Source organism: Cololabis saira, chromosome 14 (genome assembly GCF_033807715.1).
Source record: "Cololabis saira isolate AMF1-May2022 chromosome 14, fColSai1.1, whole genome shotgun sequence".
In the NCBI taxonomy this organism is placed as follows: domain Eukaryota; kingdom Metazoa; phylum Chordata; class Actinopteri; order Beloniformes; family Belonidae; genus Cololabis; species Cololabis saira.
Genome location: NC_084600.1, coordinates 13,628,965 through 13,648,955, shown reverse-complemented (window position 1 = coordinate 13,648,955; position 19,991 = coordinate 13,628,965). Strand labels below are relative to the sequence as shown.

The window sequence follows — 19,991 nt, the reverse complement described above, 5'->3', positions numbered from 1 at the left end:
CATAAAGGAAATAAGTGGTAATTTATGCCCTAAATGTGCACGTGAACATTTCCGACACATGACTATTAAAGTGGAGGCGGAGCAGCAGCAGTGAGGACTGAGGGGAATAACAGCACTCATTCAACAGCTGACGCCACTCAACAAGCACTTTATGTAAGTACAGGACTCTGTAACATTTATTTTGAAATGTGTGTGTGTGTGTATAATATATATGTGTGTATGTGTGTGTGTGTATGTGTTATATATGTATATATAGATATCTTGCTTTTTGTATAGACATTTAATTAATTTTGATCATAATGAAATATAGTATAGGGGGAAGGATCTAATCTTTAATTCAATTCAACCAGAAAGGTTTTCATTTTTAACGGGCTGATGTTGCAGTTTGCCATACAATTTCTCTATTTATATATATGTAAACATTAGAGTTATTATTCACCGCTTAAATAAATTAATACATTATATTAATTAAATACATTTTTGTTGTATTTTCGTGGGATATGTCATGAGGGACATGTCTATAATAGCTTTAACTTCAGGACAGACTTAAAAACCAAGTTAACAGATAACTGTATTTTGTAGTAATTTCATGGAACAATCTGACATTTTTGACCACGATAATGAGTTTTATTACCAAAAGTGAATACATCTCCACCCGTGTTTCATGTGAATATAAAACAGTATACGCATGCGCACTGAGATGGACTAGACTAGAGCAATGACTATGCGAGGTCTCTTAAAAAAACAACTCATATTTACCAAAAGTCACGGCTGTAAGACAAGAAATTATTGTTTCCCCGAGGCGTTGTTTAAAGTTATCCGCTGACGTGACATTATTAAGATAATGGTCGGAGTTTGGGCTCTCTTTCGTTTCCGTGGTCACCGGAAGCGGAGGGCGGTGACGTCACCGCGGGAATCCCCGGGACTTTCCGCGGGTCGCAGGTGTGATCAGGTGAGCTGCGAGGGCTCGGGAAACGGCACCCTGGGGTGGGTTTGATCCACGTAAGCCTGAACGCAGTTTATCAGTGACTGGGCAAGAAGTGACGTCTAATTACCGGTAAACGCCCGCAGGGGTTAAGCCTGAATTATGGTTCCGCGTTAAATCGACGCACAGCCTACGCACTAGGGTTATGGCGTAGGGTACGCGGTACGTTGCGCGTCCACGCGTAACCTACGCCGTAGCCTCTGCGTTGGTGTAACGCGGAACCACAAATCAGCTTTTAGTATTAGCGTTAGCTCCCGCTGTAGTCAGATCAGATCAGGGCGTTGAAGGTTTTATTATTATTATTTTCACATTTGTTTTCATGCTTGATGTCGTGGCGCTCTCAATACAAGTATGATTATTGGGATATTACGTGGAAAGATAGCTGTCATTCGCAAAATGTACCCTTTTTAAATAGGTATTTTGACCCTTTTTAGCAGGGCTGGGGATCGGTTCAAATGTCAGTAATCAATTCGTTTCAGATTCTTAAGATTCAGAATCTATTATCACGATTCGATTCAATTAAATCCTGTTATTTAGCAATGTGAGTGCAGTGTGTGAGTATTTATAAATACGGGTTAAATGATTAGTGAATGGGGTTAGGATTAAATAAGTTTACACTTCTTCCTTTTTGCACATGATGTCAAGTGTTAAAGTATGAAATTCTTTGTTTTGTTTTCTTATCATCTCTTGAATTGTTGTTTTTTGCATGTACAAAATAAATCAAATCCGACACTTTTTACAGGTAGCCTGTGACAGTTTAGTAAAGTCCGATAAATCCACTTTTTATCTTCAGTTTAAGTAGAGCAAACCCCAAATAACTGAGGAAGTGTTCAGCAACATCATGCAAATGTGGCCCAGGAAAGTACCTTCTGTTAGGTCATAAAACCCGGTGTCATAATGCTCTATACAAGTATGATTATTGGGATATTACGTGGAAATATAGCGGTCATTCGCAAATTTACTAGGGCTGGGGATCGATTCCGATTTTTAAGATTCATAATCGATTATCAAGATTTGATTCGTTTCGATTCCGATATAGATTTGGGTTCGTGTTATTAAAACTGTTTTTTCAGCTGTTGCATGTATTATATGACTGTGTAGTTCTGCAACATATTACTACTAGTATTATATTGAGATTAAACAGCAAGTATTGGCAGCTAATGATGCTGTAAGGACCAATCAGCTCCCAGAATGCTGATAGAACTGCTTTCAGAAACATCGTGTGGCAGAATTATCAAACAGATCCAGGGAGGAAACAGAGACGGAGGAAATCGGTTTGATTTCTTCCCACATTCCGTTAAAATGTTTTCCATTTTTGGACTATTTTGGTTTTTAATTTTTGAGAATTTGGTTTTTAGCATGTTATGCAAATGTAACCCAAAACAGTATATAAAGTAATGAAATATAGACAATTTATGCAATTGTAACTGAAAACTTTAATGTTTTCATACCTTTAAACATATTTAAAGGCAAAAACATGGCACCAGTTATTCTTGTGTCCAACAAAACATTCCTTTTTTGGGCATAAACAAAAAATATCAAAAGTTGTAATGTAATGATGAAAAAAAATCGATCTTTAGACATACATTTTTTTTTTTTTTTCAACACAGGCCTAAAATTTACCCTTTAAAATTAGTAGTTTCACCCTTTCTACTAGGGCTGGGGATCGATTCAAATGTCAAGAATCGATTCTGATTATTGAGATTCAGAATTGATTATCACAATTCGATTCAATTCAATCCGTTATCCATTTGGGTTAGTGTTATTAAAAATGTTTTTTGAACCGTTACCTGAATTACATGACTGTGTAGTTATGCAACATACTAATACTAGTATTAAACTTGACCATGTTCACTGTTTGATAGTTTCTCACCACATGCATGAATTAAATGACGCGTCTACTGGGATTAAAAAATATATATAATAATTAAAAAAAATAATCTTTAGACATACAAATCGATTTTTAGGAATTAATATGAGGATTGATTTAGAATTGGACAACCGATTATTATGAACAGTCCTACTTTTTACGGGTCGTGTGACAGTTTAATAAAGTTACGATCTCCTTTTTTATCGCAAATAAAGTCTCTACTTGTTCAGCTTTGACCAACCAGCAAAGTTGCATCCTTGAATTCACTCATTTCAGTTTTTTGTGCATGTATACTAAGCGATTATTCATGTTTTCCTGTCTTTTTTTCTTCATTTCTACAGGTTCATCTGACTGAAAACTATAGAGGGAGTTTTTCCATCCCTAAAAAGATCAAATACATTTTAATTGTTTTGTTTACCATTCAATTATGGCCGCTTAGACACCCACAAAAGGGATGTCCCATATGGGAGAGGGGTTTGAGAACACGTATTTAGTGGTCTGTGTGTGCATGTTTGTTTAATCGTACATTCCTGAGGTATTTATGTTTGTATGCAAACTCATAAACCAAATGTTAAAGACGGAAGAGTTAGACATGTCATTACTTAATGTGCAGGGCGTTGAAGTGGAGACTGATCCTGGGTGATCTCACACCCCTGTGATGTCAAAGTTATTCATTTCAGGGTGTATTTTAATTACACAATTTGAAATACTCATCCTTTTTTACTGCACATGATGTGTTATGTTGGACATTTATCCATTTAGACAGTCTGGAAAGAAAATGATGAAGTCTAGTTACGTGTTCAGCTTCAGAGGTTAAAGGGAAGTAAGGAGTTGCAGCTGCCTGCAGCAATAAGCAGAAGGGGAAGCTGACATGCAACATAGTGGTCGGACTGGTAGTTTTACATTTCTACAGATCTTACTCGGATTTAAAGCTCCATTCTCATCCGTCCCTTTTAATTCATTTGTGTATTTTCAGTTTTACTGTGAGTAGTTCATTCGAGTGTGAATGTGTTTGTGTGGGAGTGTGAGACCTTGGGTTTTCTCAAACCCCTCTCTCTTTAAAGGACATCTCTTTTTCCCTATAACCACTTAACTAAAACCCACACATGGAAACTCTCCTTCAACTAAAAAACAACCAGTTTTTGATGGGGCTTTGTCGCAATGGGCCTCCTCCTGACCTGCAGTACGACAACTCCTCAGGTACCCGTCTTTACTTCTTTCTCCATCACGTTTAAACGTTTTATTTATTTACCGTACTTTCTGGACTATAAGTCGCCCCGGCCACAAAATGCATAATAAAGAAGGAAAAAACATGTATGAGTCGCATTTTAGGGGGAAATTTATTTTATAAAATCCAACACCAAGAAAATAGAATAGAGGCAACAACAGGCTGAATAATTGTACAGTATGGTTACGTTACATGACACGACTGAGAACGTGCCTGGTATGTTAACATGACATATTAAGAGTTATTCAGATAACTATAGCATAAATAACATGCTAAGAAGTTTACGAAACCATCCATGTCACTCTAAATAACTATAATCCAATGAAATCTTCATCCTCGGTGTCACTTTTAAACAACTCTGCTAACTCCGGAGGTAGAAGATGCGGCGCTTCCTCTTCTACGTCGCTTACGTCAGACTCATCGTCAGTAGCAGTTTAGTGTGAAAATAACATGTGAAATGATAAACCAGTAATAATGTGTTAATAATTTCACACATAAGTCGCTCCAGAGTAGGGCTGGGCGATATGGACCAAAAGTCATATCTCGATATTTTCTAGCTGAATGGCGATACTCGATATATATCGATGTTTTTTCTGTGCCATAATTGGGGTTTCCCCCAAAGCATTATAGCATAGCATCTCTGTTAGCTTCATTTTTTTCTGAGGCAAACCCTTAAAAAAACAGTCAGTTTTGATACAAAGCCTCGTGCCAAATGTCACACAGGTTCCTTTATTAACAGAGGTCTGCACAATATCAAGATGTATAAAACAAATGAAATAAAAATAAACTGCCTGCATATATAGAAAAAAAATGCTTCTTAAATAAAATACAAAAAAAAATACAAAACAAATATCCCTTTCCTGCCTAACAATTAAGTTAAAATACACTGTGCAATTAATACAATGTAGACAGTAACAGGCAGACTTTTCCACTGAGGTTGACAGTTGTGCAAATAACAAAACATTTGTGCAAATCTCAAATAAAACATTCAAGTCAATTTGTCACAAAATAAGCTATATCAAAATCATACTTTTTTTTTTTTAATCGATATAAACGATATTGTCTCGTACCATATCGTGTCTGAAAATATATCGATATATATTAAAATCTCGATATATCGCCCAGCCCTACTCCAGAGTATTAAGTCGCACCCAAACTATGAAAAAAAAACGCGACTTATAGTCCAGAAAATACGGAAGTTATGTTGTCTAATGTCTAACACTGCTTTTCCATTCTGCCAGAGCTCTTCCGCATCTCCACCTTCGCTCGATTCCCAGCGTCAGTCGTCACGGAGCGGAGTCTGGCGAGGGCCGGCTGGTTCTACACCGGCGTGGGCGACCGCGTGCAGTGTTTCCGCTGTAATGTGACCGCGGAGGGCTGGCAGGCCGGAGACTGTCCCACGGAGAAACACCGGCAGCTCTCTCCCGCCTGCCCCTTCATCCAGAGCCTCCCGTCCACCACCAACCTGCTCTCCTCCTCCCACTCCGCCTTCTCTCCGCTACGCATCGCCCCGGCTGTACCGGTAAGATCAAAGTTCTTCTAGTTTCCTTTATTAAACCAGGTAAACACCCATTGAGATGAAAATCTCTTTTCCAAGAGTGACCTGACCAAGAGGGCGGCAGAAACAGTGTTACAACAGCGAAAAAACGAACAACAAGCAGCAGTCACACACTATAATTCAGCTCCTATATTGCTTTTCTTATTTGATTTGATTTTGTTTCCATTTCGTTGTGAATTACCATTTATTCTGATTTTTTTTTTTATACACTTTTTTTTTCTTTTTTTTTTTACTTGCATATATATATATATATATGCGAGTAAAAAACATGGGTACAGATGTAAGACTGAAAACAGTAAGCAAACGATATATTTGACTTTATTATGTTGCTGATACTGAAATAAAAACTAAGTTCAACACTGCAAAAACTCAAAATCTTACCAGGAATATTTGTCATATTTTTAGTCAAAAAATCTCATAACACTTAAAGGAGCCGTCTGTAAGAAATGTCCAAAACTGGTACTGCAGTCACTTTCAAAATATTGTTGAGCGGCGTGTACCCTCCCTCTCCTCCCCCCGACCAGAGGTTGCCAGGTAGGCTGCAGAATGCAGCAGGAACGTAGGCTGCCATGGCTGCCATAATTAGAGCCGAGCTGGCAACCCGGATGCTGAAACAATACTGACTTGGTCATTGGGAGATAGGTGGAGGGTGGAGCTTCAGAAACAATACTGACTTGGTGATTGGGAGATAGGTGGAGGGTGGAGCTTCAGAAACAATACTGACTTGGTGATTGGGAGATAGGTGGAGGGTGGAGCTTCAGAAACAATACTGACTTGGTGATTGGGAGATAGGTGGAGGGTGGAGCTTCAGAAACAATACTGACTTGGTGATTGGGAGATAGGTGGAGGGTGGAGCTTCAGGCCAAAACAAAAAATGACAACATAAACATCAGTTGAGGGCTGCAACTCCTCTTTTTAAACTGGAATATCCTGGCTTGAGTGCTGTTGTCAGTGACATAAGTATTTGAAATGAACATGATTTTTAAATGTCTGTTGACATATCGGGGTCATTTTATGATTCGTTTTATTATTGCTCTTACATACAGCTCCTTTAAAACAAGAGTCATTACCAGAAAAATAACTTATTTGACAATTTTCACTTGAAATAAGTAGGAAAATCTGCCAGTGGGACAAGATTTATCTTCTCATTACAAGCAAAAAAATCTTGTTCCACTGGCAGATTTTTCCACTTATTTTAAGTGAAAATCTACTTGAAACAGGTGAAAATTGTTGTTTTTTTTCCAGTGATGAGTCTTGTTTTAAGTGTAATGAGATTTTTTGACTAAAAATGAGACATTTTAACTTGAAATAAGACAAGTTCTCATCCATGACATTTCCCAAGTACTTATTTGTTGTGACCATTTCAAGTTCAATTCCATGAGCACTTTACTGTAGCTCTTTAGCACTTTAGGAATGTTCAAAGGTAACCGTTTGCCATTTGAAAATAACATCACTTTTGATTTACCTGCCTTTATTTCTGTTTACTAGAAAAGAAAAATGAAAAGTTGATCCGTTGTACAAGAGTGTGAGATTGGTATTGTTTGTGTGAAATGTCCTGCAGCTCTCCGGCCCCGCTGCTCCCAACCCGTCAGCCGGCCAAGGGGAGGACGCGGTGGGCTACCTGAACATGGCCTTCTCCGCCCCGCTGCCATCCAGCCCGCTGACGTCCCGTGGCGTGGAGGACATGTCCCACCAGAGACCAACGTGCCACATGCCCAGCATGCGGCGGGAGCAGGACCGGCTGGACTCCTTCCACCCCTGGTCGCTGTCCATCATCACTCCCGCCGAGCTGGCCAAGGCCGGCTTCTACTACCTGGGACCGGGCGACCGGGTGGCCTGCTTCAGCTGCGGAGGACAGGTGTGTGTCTGTCACGAGTGTGGCTTTTAGCATTTTATGCAAATGTAACCCCCAAGACAGTATATAAAGTAGGGCTGGGCGATACGGACCAAAAGTCATATCTCGATATTTTCTAGCTGAATGGCGATACTCGATATATATCGATATTTTTCCTGTGCCATAATTGGGGTTTCCCCCAAAGCATTATAGCATAGCATCTCTGTTAGCTTCATTTTTTTCTGAGGCAAAACCTTAAAAAAAACAGTCAGTTTTAATACAAAGCCTCAGGCCAAATGTCATACAGGTTCCTTTATTAACAGAGGTCTGCACAATATCAAAATGTATAAAACAAATGAAACAAAAATAAACTGCCTGCATATATAGAATAAAAATGCTTCTTGAAAAAAATAAAACAAATATCCCTTTCCTGCATAACAATTAAATTAAAATACACTGTGCAATTAATACAATGTAGACAGTAACAGGCAGACTTTTCCACTGAGGTTGACAGTTGTGCAAATAACAAAACATTTGTGCAAATCTCAAATAAAACATTCAAGTCAATTTGTCACAAAATAAGCTATATCAAAATCATTAAAAAAAACAACTTCTTTTTTTAAAATCGTTATAAACGATATTGTCTCGTACCATATCGCGTTTGAAAATATATCGATATATATTAAAATCTCGATATATCGCCCAGCCCTAATATAAAGTAATATAGACAATTCATGCAATTATAACTGAACACTTTAATGTTTTCATACCTTTAAACATATTTACAGGCAAAAACATGGCGCCAGTTATTCTCGTGTCCAACAAAACATTCCTCTTTTGGGCATAAACAAAAAAATACCAAAAGTTGTAATGTAATGATGTAAAAAAAAAAAAAAAAAAAACGATCTTTAGACATACAAATCGATTTTTAGCAATTAATATGAGAATCGGAAAATCTAATTTTTTTTTTTTCAACACAGGCCTAGTTTCTATGTATCAGGGCACATTTTTCTAACCTCTGGACTGCAGCTGCATTCAGCTTTTATCCCACGTTTAATTCAGATGTTTGTGAAAGAGTGAGATTCAGGTTCAGAATGTTTTTGGGTGTATAAACTGATCATGAAACATTTTTCATTTCCAGCTGAGCAACTGGGAGCCAGGGGACCGAGCCGTATCCGAACACCAGAGGCATTATCCAAACTGTCGTTTCGTCCGGGGGGACAGAGCTGACAACGTCCCCCTAGCGGGGGCGGCAGCGACGGCAGCTCCAGCCGCCCCCTCCCAGCTGCCCCCGGGGGCCCCGGCCCTCAGCAGCGTGTCCAACCCGGCCATGCAGCAGAGCGACGAGCGGCTGCTGACCTTCGTCAACTGGCCGTCTCGTATCCCCGTCAGGCCCGAACAGCTGGCCAAGGCCGGCTTCTACTACGTAGGTATGGACAAGTTCAGGGCTTACATCTCACAGCTCGCTCCACAACCGCCACAACAGCCAGCAGCCAACAAGTTTATGGAGGAAATGAGAATTTAGAGACTTTTTTTGTCTATTTTTTTAATGAAACAGGCAACTTTATTGTTACTTGAAATTGTCAGAGTTTAGTTTGGGGTCTACCACTGATTTGACTTAATTTGATTTGAAGATTTTATTTCGAACATGCAAAAAAGTAAAACACAGAATACAAAAAAAATAAATATATATATATATATATATATATATATATATATATATATATATATATATATATATATATGTATGTATGTATGTATGTACAGCACTTGGGTAGACCTCACAGATCCACCAACATGTTCGAAACGGAGTAGGATTGAAATAAACACTTATCGAGTCCTACCCCTGAATCTTACATACATTCTTACATATAATAAGACGAGTTTCGATAAGCTTACTTATAAAACACCCATACTGTACCTACTTTAATAACTGTTCAATACAGTGATATAATAGTCAATTATATAAATATAGTCAAAATCAAACAAATCAAGGCAATCAAAAGAAAACAAAATAAACGCCGTGCTACTATGTATGTATGTAATAATAGAAGTAATTATAATGCATAGTATTACATTATCATTACTTTACTGTAATACTAGACAGCAATGGTATAACAATATTTTATACCTTTGATAAAGGATTTCTTTAAAAAAATAATTCAATTATTATTTTCTTTTTTATTATTATTATTTAGTTATCATTTTTCCTTATTTATTTATTATTTTATTTTTCCTATTTATTTATTTCATTTATGCTACTTATCCTATTTATGTATTTATTTATATATATATATATATATATATATATATATATATATATATATAAATATAAAAAATAGAGAACAATAGACAGCAATGGTATAAATATACTTGAATAACTATATAAGAGTAGATATGCTATATACACTGGTTCATATATTTACCCCCAATTATATACATAAAAATTACTATAAATCTATATATCGACACATCTACATATAACTAGAAATCTGTATACATTAATAAAGATATAGATACACAAACTTTATTGTTACTTGAAATTGTCAGAGTTTAGTTTGGGGTCTACCACTGAAAAAACAGTGTTGGTTTCTCTCTTTTATTCTGGTTGGAAATACAAAGTCATGTCAAAAAAACTCAACCAGCCAGATGTAGTGTCTGAGAAGGGAAATGAAACTGTCAAGAATCGACTTTAGTTTCCATTTACCGTCTTCATCAGCAGCAGTTTTTCCCCCCCAGGAAAGTCCTCGAGGGGTTTGTCACACTGAAAGCTTCTTGTCTGTTCACCAGGCAGAAACGATGATGTCAAGTGTTTCTGCTGCGACGGAGGCCTGCGATGCTGGGAATCTGGGGACGATCCTTGGGTGGAGCATGCAAAGTGGTTTCCCCGGTACGTCTGGCTCTGTTTTAGTGTGTGATGTCAAATGTTTAGTCTAGGTTACCTCCTGCTGCTGATGCCGATGGTTTATAAGTGGTTGTATTCTTTCACATGTGATGATTGCAGATGCGAGTATCTGCTGCAGGAGAAGGGGCAGGACTTTGTTCACCAAATTCAGGCTCGATTTCCTCGCTTGTTCGAGCAGGTGAGCAGCTTTTTACATTTGATCTACCAAAAAAACCTTCTAATAAAAGTTATTTAAAATAATGTTTATCTGTTTCATTTCAAAGCTTTTAACGAATGGAGACAGCAGTTCCAGAGAGTTTATGGATCCGCCAGGTGAGTTTGAAATCATGTAATCAGAGAAGTGGCACGATAGTGCTTTTTACTCGTAAGAGAAAATCAGACGAGAGCCTAAACTACTTTACGTCACATCCTGTGTATAACAGCTTGGCAGGAAGGTCGGAACCTCATTTATGAACTTCTGAAAACCTAATGAAGCCTCAGGCTGTGTCTGACTACGTTTCCATGCAGTCATTGAACCTTATTAACGGGAATATTAGCAATAACCCGGTTGCACACGGCCATATAAACACCAATAACCCCTTTGAATAACCAAAATTTGCTCATATTCCGGTTTTTAAAAACCTGAATATGACCCCTGAGTTACTCCTTTTCTAACCCGAATATTGGGTCATGTAAACGCCAAACGGGATATCCCCATCAAAAGGAACAGGAATGTGTTTTCTGAGCATGTTCTTTTCGCAAGGAATCCTGGTCTTTTGAGTCCAGGAAGTTCTTATAAACATGGAGAAACGTAAGACCAGGAGGAGACTAATCACTTCATAAATGTCATGAAGGATATGAACATTTTGGAATTTGTAGACGGTAGAAAGTACCGGGATTTACAAAAAGGTTAGGGAAAAGTTGCGCGAAGCAGGATTTGTACGAACGCCAGACCAGATCAAGCACCGCTGGAAGACGCTGAAAAAGGCGACTTCTACTGGGCTGTTCATTATCCGCCGTGCTGCTGTTCTGGTTGTTGTTTTGGATTTGGATACAGAAAGAATACGCGGAAATGAAGGGAATTGCGTCATGACGTTCTCCGCGCGTCGCTGGTTTGATCCAGATATCCCAAATGATTAATTACCATGTATACAGGGATAACCCTGTTTGCTCACGCATGGAAACAGATTATTCCCAATGTTTCAGAATATTGACCTTAACCCGAATTTTGACGTAGTAAACGTAGTCTCTGTCTCTTCCCTTCAGTGGTTCATCTGGGTCCGGGAGAGGAGCGCTCCGAAGACGCGGTCATGATGAACACCCCCGTGATCAAGTCCGCCCTGGAGATGGGCTTTGAGCGCAGCCTCGTGAAACAGACGGTCCAGAGCAAGATCCTGACGAGCGGAGAGAACTACCGCACGGTCCAGGAGCTGGTCTTAGACCTGCTGAGTGCTGAGGACCAGAAACGGGAGGAGGAGCGGGAGATGCTCGCTGAGGCCATGGCGTCAGGTGACCACGAGACGACGTGCCGCAGCCACCGGCTGCTCGTCCAGGTGACACAGACCAGGGAGTCTAACTTATTTCATGTCTTTCTTTGCTTCAGATGGTTTTACATTCGTAAAGAGGCACCAGACAGCTTTGATCCAGCGCCTGAAGAGCGTCGAGCCGGTGTTGGAACATTTAAGAGAGCAAAATGTGCTGAGTACGTTTGGATTTTTAGCTCAAATTCAAGTATTTGTTGTGCTTGGACCTCGACCGCTAGAGCGTTCACGGTGATGCTACAATAGAGGGAATGTGCATGACGTCACTGATGCGACTTCACAGCGGGTTTCGCCCACTGAGTGGCAGAAAGAGTGAGTGGCAGCGTAAACTTTCAGTTTGAGCAACTGGAAAACATCTAAAATGGGAAAGAGCTGTTGTGCGATCGACTGTACTCAGATTTAGCAAGAAATCGGAGTTATCGTTTTACAGACTGACGAAAAATAAGCTTAAGAGAGACAAATGGATCGCTGCAATTCACAGAAACAACTGGATTCCAGACACCAAAACGTGGATTTGTGGTTCCCATTTTGTATCAGGTAATGTTGGATTTTTGGGTAGCTAACGTTAAACGGTCAAATCATAAAGTTCGGTGTCCTCATCACTTTAATTTCACCAACAAATCCTGCCTTGAAGTAGGACCAAGCGTCAAGACTTTTGTATGCCTTCAAGCTTTGCTTCGTGTATTTTCCCAGCGTAGAAATTAAGTTAGAAATTAAGTACATATAAATATCAGGAAACTCGATTCGTGGCCAAATTTTAATGTCCATGAACCACTGGTTCTTGGGGTAACTGTACGGGTCACTGTCAAGTCCAACTGACGCTAATTTAAGCCCATAATCGGCTGTTATCCCGTCTTCTCCACTAGTTACAACCATTTTTGCTGATGTTTTGCCACTCAGAGGGGGCGTGGTCCAGTGGGGAAGTGACGTCAATGCATACCCTCTATTAAAGGAGGTCTGGGGAACTCTGTACACGGTAAACAAAGTCTTGATTAACCAACGCTCCTGTGGACCTGCAGCGGCGGAGGAGTACAGCGGCCTCCTGGCTCAGACGTCGCCGCAGCAGCAGACCGCCAGGCTGATCGAGCTCATCCTCACCAAGGGAAACGCCGCCGCCGAGGTTTTCCGCAACTGGATCCAGAAAAATGACGTCCACCTGCTCCGAGACCTCATGGGTACGACTTTCCCACCACGTACATGCGGACGAATGACATGCACTTTCTTGTAGTTTTGATAAAATACACAAATAGTTTTAAGAACATTTAGCATCTAAAGGCTTTTTGAAGATCCATTTGTCAAAAATGTATTCTTACAAAAGAAACTTTTTGGATCATAATTAAATTTTAGCTAAATCTTCCAGCATAACTTCTTTATTGCCATCGTTCATTAACCAATACACATACACATACACCCATACACACACACACACATATATATTACATATACACAAACATATATATATATATATATATATATGTATGATGGGTGTATGTAGATATATATAGATATAGAGCAGATGGAGTTAATATATAAGTATATTTATAAGGGCATGTGTGTACAAATATATAGAAATATTCAACTATGTGTATGTATGTATAGGTAAGTGTGTGAGTATAATTATAGTATAGTTAGTTATTATAAATACTTGTTAATAAATGATTAGTGAATGGGGGTAGGATTAAATAAGTTTACACTTCGTCCTACTCCTTTTTGCACATGTAAATTAAGATATTAAGTGTTAAAGTATGAAATTCTTTGTTTGTTTGTTTTTTTGTGTTTGCTTTGTTTTGTTTTCTTATTTTCTCTTTTAATTGTTGTCTTTTACATGTACAAAATCAAATCAAACCAAAACCCGACTTAACGATGAGTTGTGTTTCCTACTTACAGCTCAGTCAAATGAAGCCTCCTCCCCGAGCCAGGACCTTTCAGGTAGGAAGAATCTTCAACCTCAATCACAACCTGCTGTAACTTTTCATTTAGATTTATTTTTTTTGCTGGCCATGTTTTCTCCTGAAAGGCGATTGTATCCAGGTTTCATTGATCTGTTGGACAGTTTTTAACCCAGTTTTAGTCCTCCGGGCAAAGAAATACCTCGACCCCTGAGAGACAAAGTCAAATCTTAACCGAGACCAACACATGTTGACGTTTTAGGACTGAGATTCTCTTCTCTGTGTAACTTAGGCTTAAATAACTTTTTTACCAGCTGAAACCTCATTATAACTGCAGTACTTTTAAACGGACGTCTCTTGTCTGTTTGTTTCATTACTTTTCCAGCAACGGTGGGATTTTAAAGCTAATATTTGACTTTAACTTAGCAGATCTTCCGATGGAGGAGCAGCTGCGGCGCCTGCAGGAGGAGCGGACCTGCAAGGTGTGCATGGACAAAGAGGTCAACATCGTCTTCATCCCCTGTGGACACCTGGTGGTGTGTAAGGAGTGCGCCCCGTCCCTGCGAAAGTGCCCCATCTGCCGAGGCCTGGTTAAAGGCACAGTCCGGACTTTCCTCTCATAACAGCAGGCCGTGCCTGGAGCTTCGTGTCTCACCGCCGCGGTTGAGTGTAGACAATAGTCTTAACATCTGTCTTAACGAGCAGGAAGGTTGCCGCTCGGATGTGAACGCTGACCTGTTCAAGTTTGCAGAGCTATTTCTGAACTATTCTATAAAGTTTTCACATGAGTTCTTTGTGTATATTTATCAAACATAATATAGTGAAATGTTTGGAGAATAAATACAGTTTTTGTTAGTGCAATCATTTGTTTACATCTGGACAAAAGTTTTGAAAAACCACACAAACATTGGCTGCATTATGTTAATAGTTGTGTTTAGAGACGGTGACATTATTGTCCAGTACTGATTGTAATTTTTGTCAAAGACGTGAATCAACAGCCGTTATTTTTAGAAGCCAGGTACAAGTTTGCATCCACAGGCAGCTACTCAAATTAATAAATAATCAATTGACTAAATGATTATAAAATGCAGCAGGTCAGAATAATTGATTCCCAACAAATCCCCAAAGATTGTTTCTTCAATGAGGTTGATCTAAATTAAGTCATCAGACCTACGATGAGGCTAAACGGGATCTTCATCACAGCAGGTCTCATTCATCCGCTGTATAATTGAATGTCATTCTGCAGAAATTAAAACCTACATGTAACAAAGTCTTGTTCTTTCTCATCATTTAATGACACTAATCACCATCAGTAAATTTAGTGAAGAGCAATAAACTTAGTAAACGTGCTTCAGTCGGTGTTTGCGTCTTGTGTTTCAGCCACCAAGAAACTACAAGATTATAGTTTTATAAGCGCGCCTGTTACTTTCTGGATTCATTGAAAGTTCTATTTGACAGTGAAATTGTTTTAATCGAATCTTTAACAAATTTAACCTTCTACTGCAACGGTACACATCATGTTGCCAGTTGGGAAAAGATGTTTGGGATGTTTGTTTTTTTTTTTACATAAAATAAACAAACATAATTTAAGACTTTTTTTTTTTAAACAATTTGTTGATGTTGTACGATAGTGGAAATGAATAAAACAAGAAAGTTTGGTTTATAATTATAAAAACCTTAATTAACTTAAGTCAGGTTCTGGTCTAAACCAAGTTAAAAATATATATTATATACATATATCACTAAATCCTAATTATTCTTCACAATCTACAGGGAGGCTTAGTTTGGTTTTCTCCTGTAAAGAACTATAAAACATTGCAATCATTCTGTAAATGGAAGATAAGTGCCAAATAGTCATGCAACGTGGAAAGGACTGCAGTAGACTAGAAGAGTGCAGACCAACATGCTGGACACTACCGTGGTAATGATTGTAGTGTTACCATGTGGCAACATCCACATTTTATTAAATGATCAAATACAGCACAATAAACCACAGAATAGTGGTTTCTCCCCACCAAAAATATTTCAGTGTGGTGAAGCCCCTCCTTGTGTAGAAAACTTACCTCCAGAAAGTCACGTGACACATTGAAACCCTTCTCTGAGTATCCATCTTAAAAGTGGTACTGTGCGTGGAAGGGATTTAATGGGTCTGTTGCTATGGCAACAGTGTACCATAGACAGATAACCTTTTAATGCCAGATCTGATTCAATTAAGATCTCTGCACCATCCCAATATATATCTAAAGGTTTTATACAATAATCACTGTATCCAGTGATGGTGTTAAAGACAACATTGGGGATGGTTTTAATCTTTATAAACACTTTAGAAAGGATTTTATATATTAATTTGCATTAAAGGGTTCATAACTTCTTGGACACATTTACATAACTAGTCGGTTGTTTCATCCTTCATATAATTTCGAGCTCAGAGGAGCGACTGCATTTACAAAAGGAAACACCTCACCTGATTAAGAATTATATCTTACATTTCTTGTTTTATATACCCCATTAGCCTATTGCTGTCTTAGGGTGAAAGGAAGGGTCACACCCTGAACACATGACTGCAGGTATACATGTGGACAAAACTCTCCAGTGGGCCTTTTCGACTCGCCAAGTAAACCGACATGAATGTTTTTGGACCAGGGGAGGCGTCGGAGAACCCAGAGAGACCCACTCAAGATGGGGTGACCATGCAAACTCCACACTTCAACCAGGAAATGTGTCCCAACCACTAAGCTGCTAAACATTTAAGAAAACCACCCACTACTTTATGTTGGAGCTCCTATCATTTCCACTCAGATTTCCTTCCTACCGACACTTTCTGGTGGAGGCAGGTAAAAAATATACTGAAATACATATTTTAAAATCAAACAAGGACAGATTCAGTTTGTACAAATATTTATTCCTCCACAAGTCTCTTCAGCCAGTTTAGATGATGCCAATCTGCAAAAAAGTGAAAGGACAGGAGTCAACAACATGGACCTGCAGCACGAACACATCTAAGCTCTTGCTGGATGGCATCAGTGGTTCCTTTGAATGCATCACAAAGATTCAGCCCAAATAATTTTACATCATATGCACAAAAAAATGAAATTGAGAGAAACTTGAAAGTCGTCTATAGCTCACCTTGTTTGCAACATCCAACGCATCATAATCTGGTGCCAGACGAACGTACGCCTTCTTCTCACCGTCAGGCCTTCAGATACATCAGGACACAACAGACAAAGCAGAGAATATTAACAAAATTGACCTGACATTTACAGGTTCTGTTATTGGTTCTTAAACAAACAACCGTAGGTCCATCAGGTGGCAAGCATACATTTTTGTCAAGGACCAAAATGACAAATTAAAATCAGTTTCAACTGAGAACTCAATGTGTTTGCAATTTTGATTTTAGCTCTCGGGCAGTCGATTCAAAAATCAAAAGCCATTTTAATCTTCCGACGAGACTCAAAAATGTAATTCCACTGAATGAATACTGTGGATAAAGTCCCTACAAACTGAGGTGGTTTTAGATCCATCTTTCTAAAAGGACTGTTCATGCAGACATCTTTGTCCGGGTGCTATTGCCTTCTCCGAAATACGTACAAGTCGACTAGTGACTACGTGCAAAATGTTTACGGATGCAAATGGAGACGCATTTGTGGCCTCTGTTTCCAACACTTGTCTTTTTTTGTCATAAATAAGTACTAAGTAGATCTATGGAAAGTTCAAGTGATCTTAAAAGCTTACAAATGCTTAAAGTTGAAATCCCCCGTCTCTAGGGATACTATCCACACCATCTCTTGAGTGAAACAGTCTTTTTAAAGTATTGCATCCATCAAAAATTATTTTCTCACAAAAGTGCTAAACTTCATCCTGTTTTGGTCCCTAAATAAAGTTTACACCCCTTACCATCTAATACCAGACCTACGGTTGTTTCAACTCTATCATCAGAATGATCTGGGTCCTCGTGTAAGAAGGTACCTGATGAGTGTGTTGACTTTGGCGACGTCGATGTCGTACAGCTTCTTGACTGCGTATTTGATCTGGTGTTTGTTTGCCTTGACATCCACAATGAACACAAGCGTATTGTTGTCTTCAATTTTCTTCATGGCAGACTCCGTTGTCAAGGGGAACTTGATGATGGCATAGTGATCCAGCCTGTGGAAAATAAAGATCATCAATTAAACACGAACATCCAACAGTAAAACATAAGATGTTCATTCCTTGGAGCTGAACTAACGATGCATCAGTAGTTTATGAAGTTGGAATCATGTCTTTTCATACTTTGATCGCTTATACCATCATGTGCACCGTTTAAACCTTCTCCAGTAGCATGTAGTTATAACTCACTTGTTCCTGCGAGGCGCGCTCTTGCGAGGATACTTGGGTTGCCTGCGGAGACGAAGGGTTTTGGGGCGACGGAAGGTGGGAGAGGTCCTGATCTTCTTCTTCCTCTGGCTGTGTACGCCTTTGAGCACGGCCTTTTTGGCCTTCAGAGCCTTCGACTTGGCCTCAGTCTTGGCAGGGACAGCTGCATTTCAAAAACAATACATTAGACTATTGGAAACCATCTCAAGAATCAAATACAAAAAGGTAAATAATGATTATTCAACTAATTACATCCTGATATTGGTCACACTTGACCCACATTTGATACTACAGTTCAGCCTGTCCTGATCCTAACCTGTATGAGACAATCATCCCAATCAAAACTGGGATTTAAGTGTTATTAAACTTGCTCTGACAGGTAATAATTATCACTTTAATTACATGTATCTGACACAAATGAGTTAAAAACTGCTCAACTCGGTTATGAGTGAACACGAGCCTTCAAACATGATTTATTCCCCCAAAACCCTAGTTAACATGGACACTTTCATTCAAACTCACGTTTCAGAGCCCTAAATTCCCAATTACTAACATTTCTTCATTTAATTGTACTTGTTTGGGCGTAAAACCAGTTTTAAGCTCGTGTATCTTGTTTCCTGCAGAACCAATGCAGCGTTGCCACGCCGAGTGAGTAATATTCTCACAAAACGGCTAATTAGTGAGCCAGATTACCGCTAAATCAATCATGTTATGCCTAAAAATAGTCAAATCGTGAAACTGTAAACCCTAAGGATAAATCAAGAGTGAATAATTCGCTGTTTATAAACCACGTTTTATCAAAACCCGGCGAGCTAACTCTTAGCATCGCTAACATATGCCTGTAACACATTCATACAGCGGCCGCGAACTTCCACACAATACTCAAAACACCGTCAACGTAAAGCTGCTTTTATCCAACATTGGTATGGACACGCTATGTGCATTAAAAGGTATAATTTATCCAAATTCAGAGATGTGAGTGACGAACCTTCCTTCTTCACCTTCGGTGCCATGTTGAGAAAGGAAGAGCGACGGGGTTTTCAGCGCTATAATGCACGGGTGAGATCTCGTGAGAGTATCGCGACAACTGGGAGCGACTTGTAGTCCAGTCGTTCAGCCTCCTTTTTATGCTCCTTTTTATGCCGCGTCTGTTTTTTTACGACGGAGTATTAAACAAAATTACGAGAATAAAGTCATAATATAATGAGAATAAAGTCATAATGTTGCAAGAATAAAGTCGTAATTGAATAAAGTCGTAATATGAGAATAAAGTCGTAACATATTACAAGAATAAAGTGGTAATTTATGAACTCCCTGTGTTAAAATGAGGAATATTGAGCATCTTGTGAAGTTATATTTATATATTTATAATATATTTAATATTACGACGACATTCTCGTCATTTTACTTTATTTTCATAATTTCCTTTTTTTTTGTCTTAGTTTGGCCCTCCGTCGTAGTTTTTTGTGGGAGCCAAACAAAAAGACAAACATCGGGAAACGAGGTGTTTATAAAGTAATCTTTATAAACAGGAAAACAGCAAGAAAAATACATTTAAAAAATCAGTTCGTGTGTGTATAATTCACTTAAAATATATGAATAAAAACTGCTTTTTAAGTGAATTGAATCCAATTCTCCAGATTTAAAGGACCATTGCACTAAATTTCAGAGCAATGAGACCACCAAATGGTCAAAAACTACAATAACCAGACTGCTCAAACCTGGACTGTTTAATGTCAGTTAATAAATAACACAGAAAACGCAGAAAGTGATTAGTGAAACCTTTATTGGATTCGTGGAAATGCAAAACAGGATAATGCTGTCATGCTGTCACCATCTTAAACCAAGT

The 19,991-nt window shown here is 38.7% G+C and overlaps 2 protein-coding genes and 1 non-coding gene across 8 annotated transcripts; 1 reads left to right on the top strand and 2 right to left on the bottom strand.

Moving 5' to 3' along the window:
* Positions 1–94: 94 nt before the first annotated feature.
* birc2 (baculoviral IAP repeat containing 2) lies at positions 95–15,059 on the top strand. Of its 6 annotated transcripts, none has more exons than XM_061739770.1 (13): positions 95–153; positions 3,197–4,055; positions 5,325–5,605; positions 7,203–7,499; positions 8,617–8,905; positions 10,266–10,365; positions 10,480–10,558; positions 10,644–10,692; positions 11,626–11,868; positions 11,963–12,061; positions 12,920–13,075; positions 13,788–13,829; positions 14,216–15,059. In XM_061739770.1, the coding sequence occupies exons 2-13, from the start codon at positions 3,962–3,964 to the stop codon at positions 14,410–14,412; spliced, it is 1,926 nt and encodes a 641-aa protein (XP_061595754.1). In that variant the 5' UTR covers positions 95–153; positions 3,197–3,961; the 3' UTR covers positions 14,413–15,059. The 6 variants fall into 6 exon arrangements, with proteins under 6 accessions (XP_061595754.1, XP_061595752.1, XP_061595757.1 ...); XM_061739768.1 differs by lacking the exon at positions 95–153 and adding an exon at positions 816–952; XM_061739773.1 differs by lacking the exon at positions 95–153 and adding an exon at positions 817–952 and having other exon boundaries at positions 14,219–15,059.
* Positions 15,060–16,670: 1,611 nt separating this feature from the next.
* Positions 16,671–19,224, bottom strand: rpl23a (ribosomal protein L23a). Its single transcript, XM_061740864.1, has 5 exons — positions 19,131–19,224; positions 18,125–18,305; positions 17,756–17,932; positions 16,916–16,985; positions 16,671–16,732 (listed from the first exon to the last, which is right to left on the bottom strand). The coding sequence occupies exons 1-5, from the start codon at positions 19,153–19,155 to the stop codon at positions 16,718–16,720; spliced, it is 468 nt and encodes a 155-aa protein (XP_061596848.1). The 5' UTR covers positions 19,156–19,224; the 3' UTR covers positions 16,671–16,717.
* On the bottom strand, positions 16,805–16,870 carry LOC133460348 (small nucleolar RNA SNORD42). The gene has a single exon (XR_009784102.1). It is a non-coding gene; the product is annotated as a small nucleolar RNA SNORD42 (small nucleolar RNA).
* Positions 19,225–19,991: the final 767 nt, after the last annotated feature.

What these genes read in the sequence shown, in the direction of transcription:
- birc2 (XM_061739770.1), top strand. Translation starts at nt 3,962, where the DNA reads ATGGAAACTCTCCTTCAACTAAAAAACAACCAGTTTTTGATGGGGCTT. An exon ending in GCAGTACGACAACTCCTCAG is followed by an intron (nt 4,056 to 5,324) that starts GTACCCGTCTTT and finishes CCATTCTGCCAG; the next exon opens with AGCTCTTCCGCATCTCCACC. An exon ending in CATGCAAAGTGGTTTCCCCG is followed by an intron (nt 10,366 to 10,479) that starts GTACGTCTGGCT and finishes TGATGATTGCAG; the next exon opens with ATGCGAGTATCTGCTGCAGG.
- rpl23a (XM_061740864.1), bottom strand. Translation starts at nt 19,155, where the DNA reads ATGGCACCGAAGGTGAAGAAGGAAG. An exon ending in ACCGAAGGTGAAGAAGGAAG is followed by an intron (nt 18,306 to 19,130) that starts GTTCGTCACTCA and finishes TTTGAAATGCAG; the next exon opens with CTGTCCCTGCCAAGACTGAG. An exon ending in AGCGCGCCTCGCAGGAACAA is followed by an intron (nt 17,933 to 18,124) that starts GTGAGTTATAAC and finishes TATTTTCCACAG; the next exon opens with GCTGGATCACTATGCCATCA.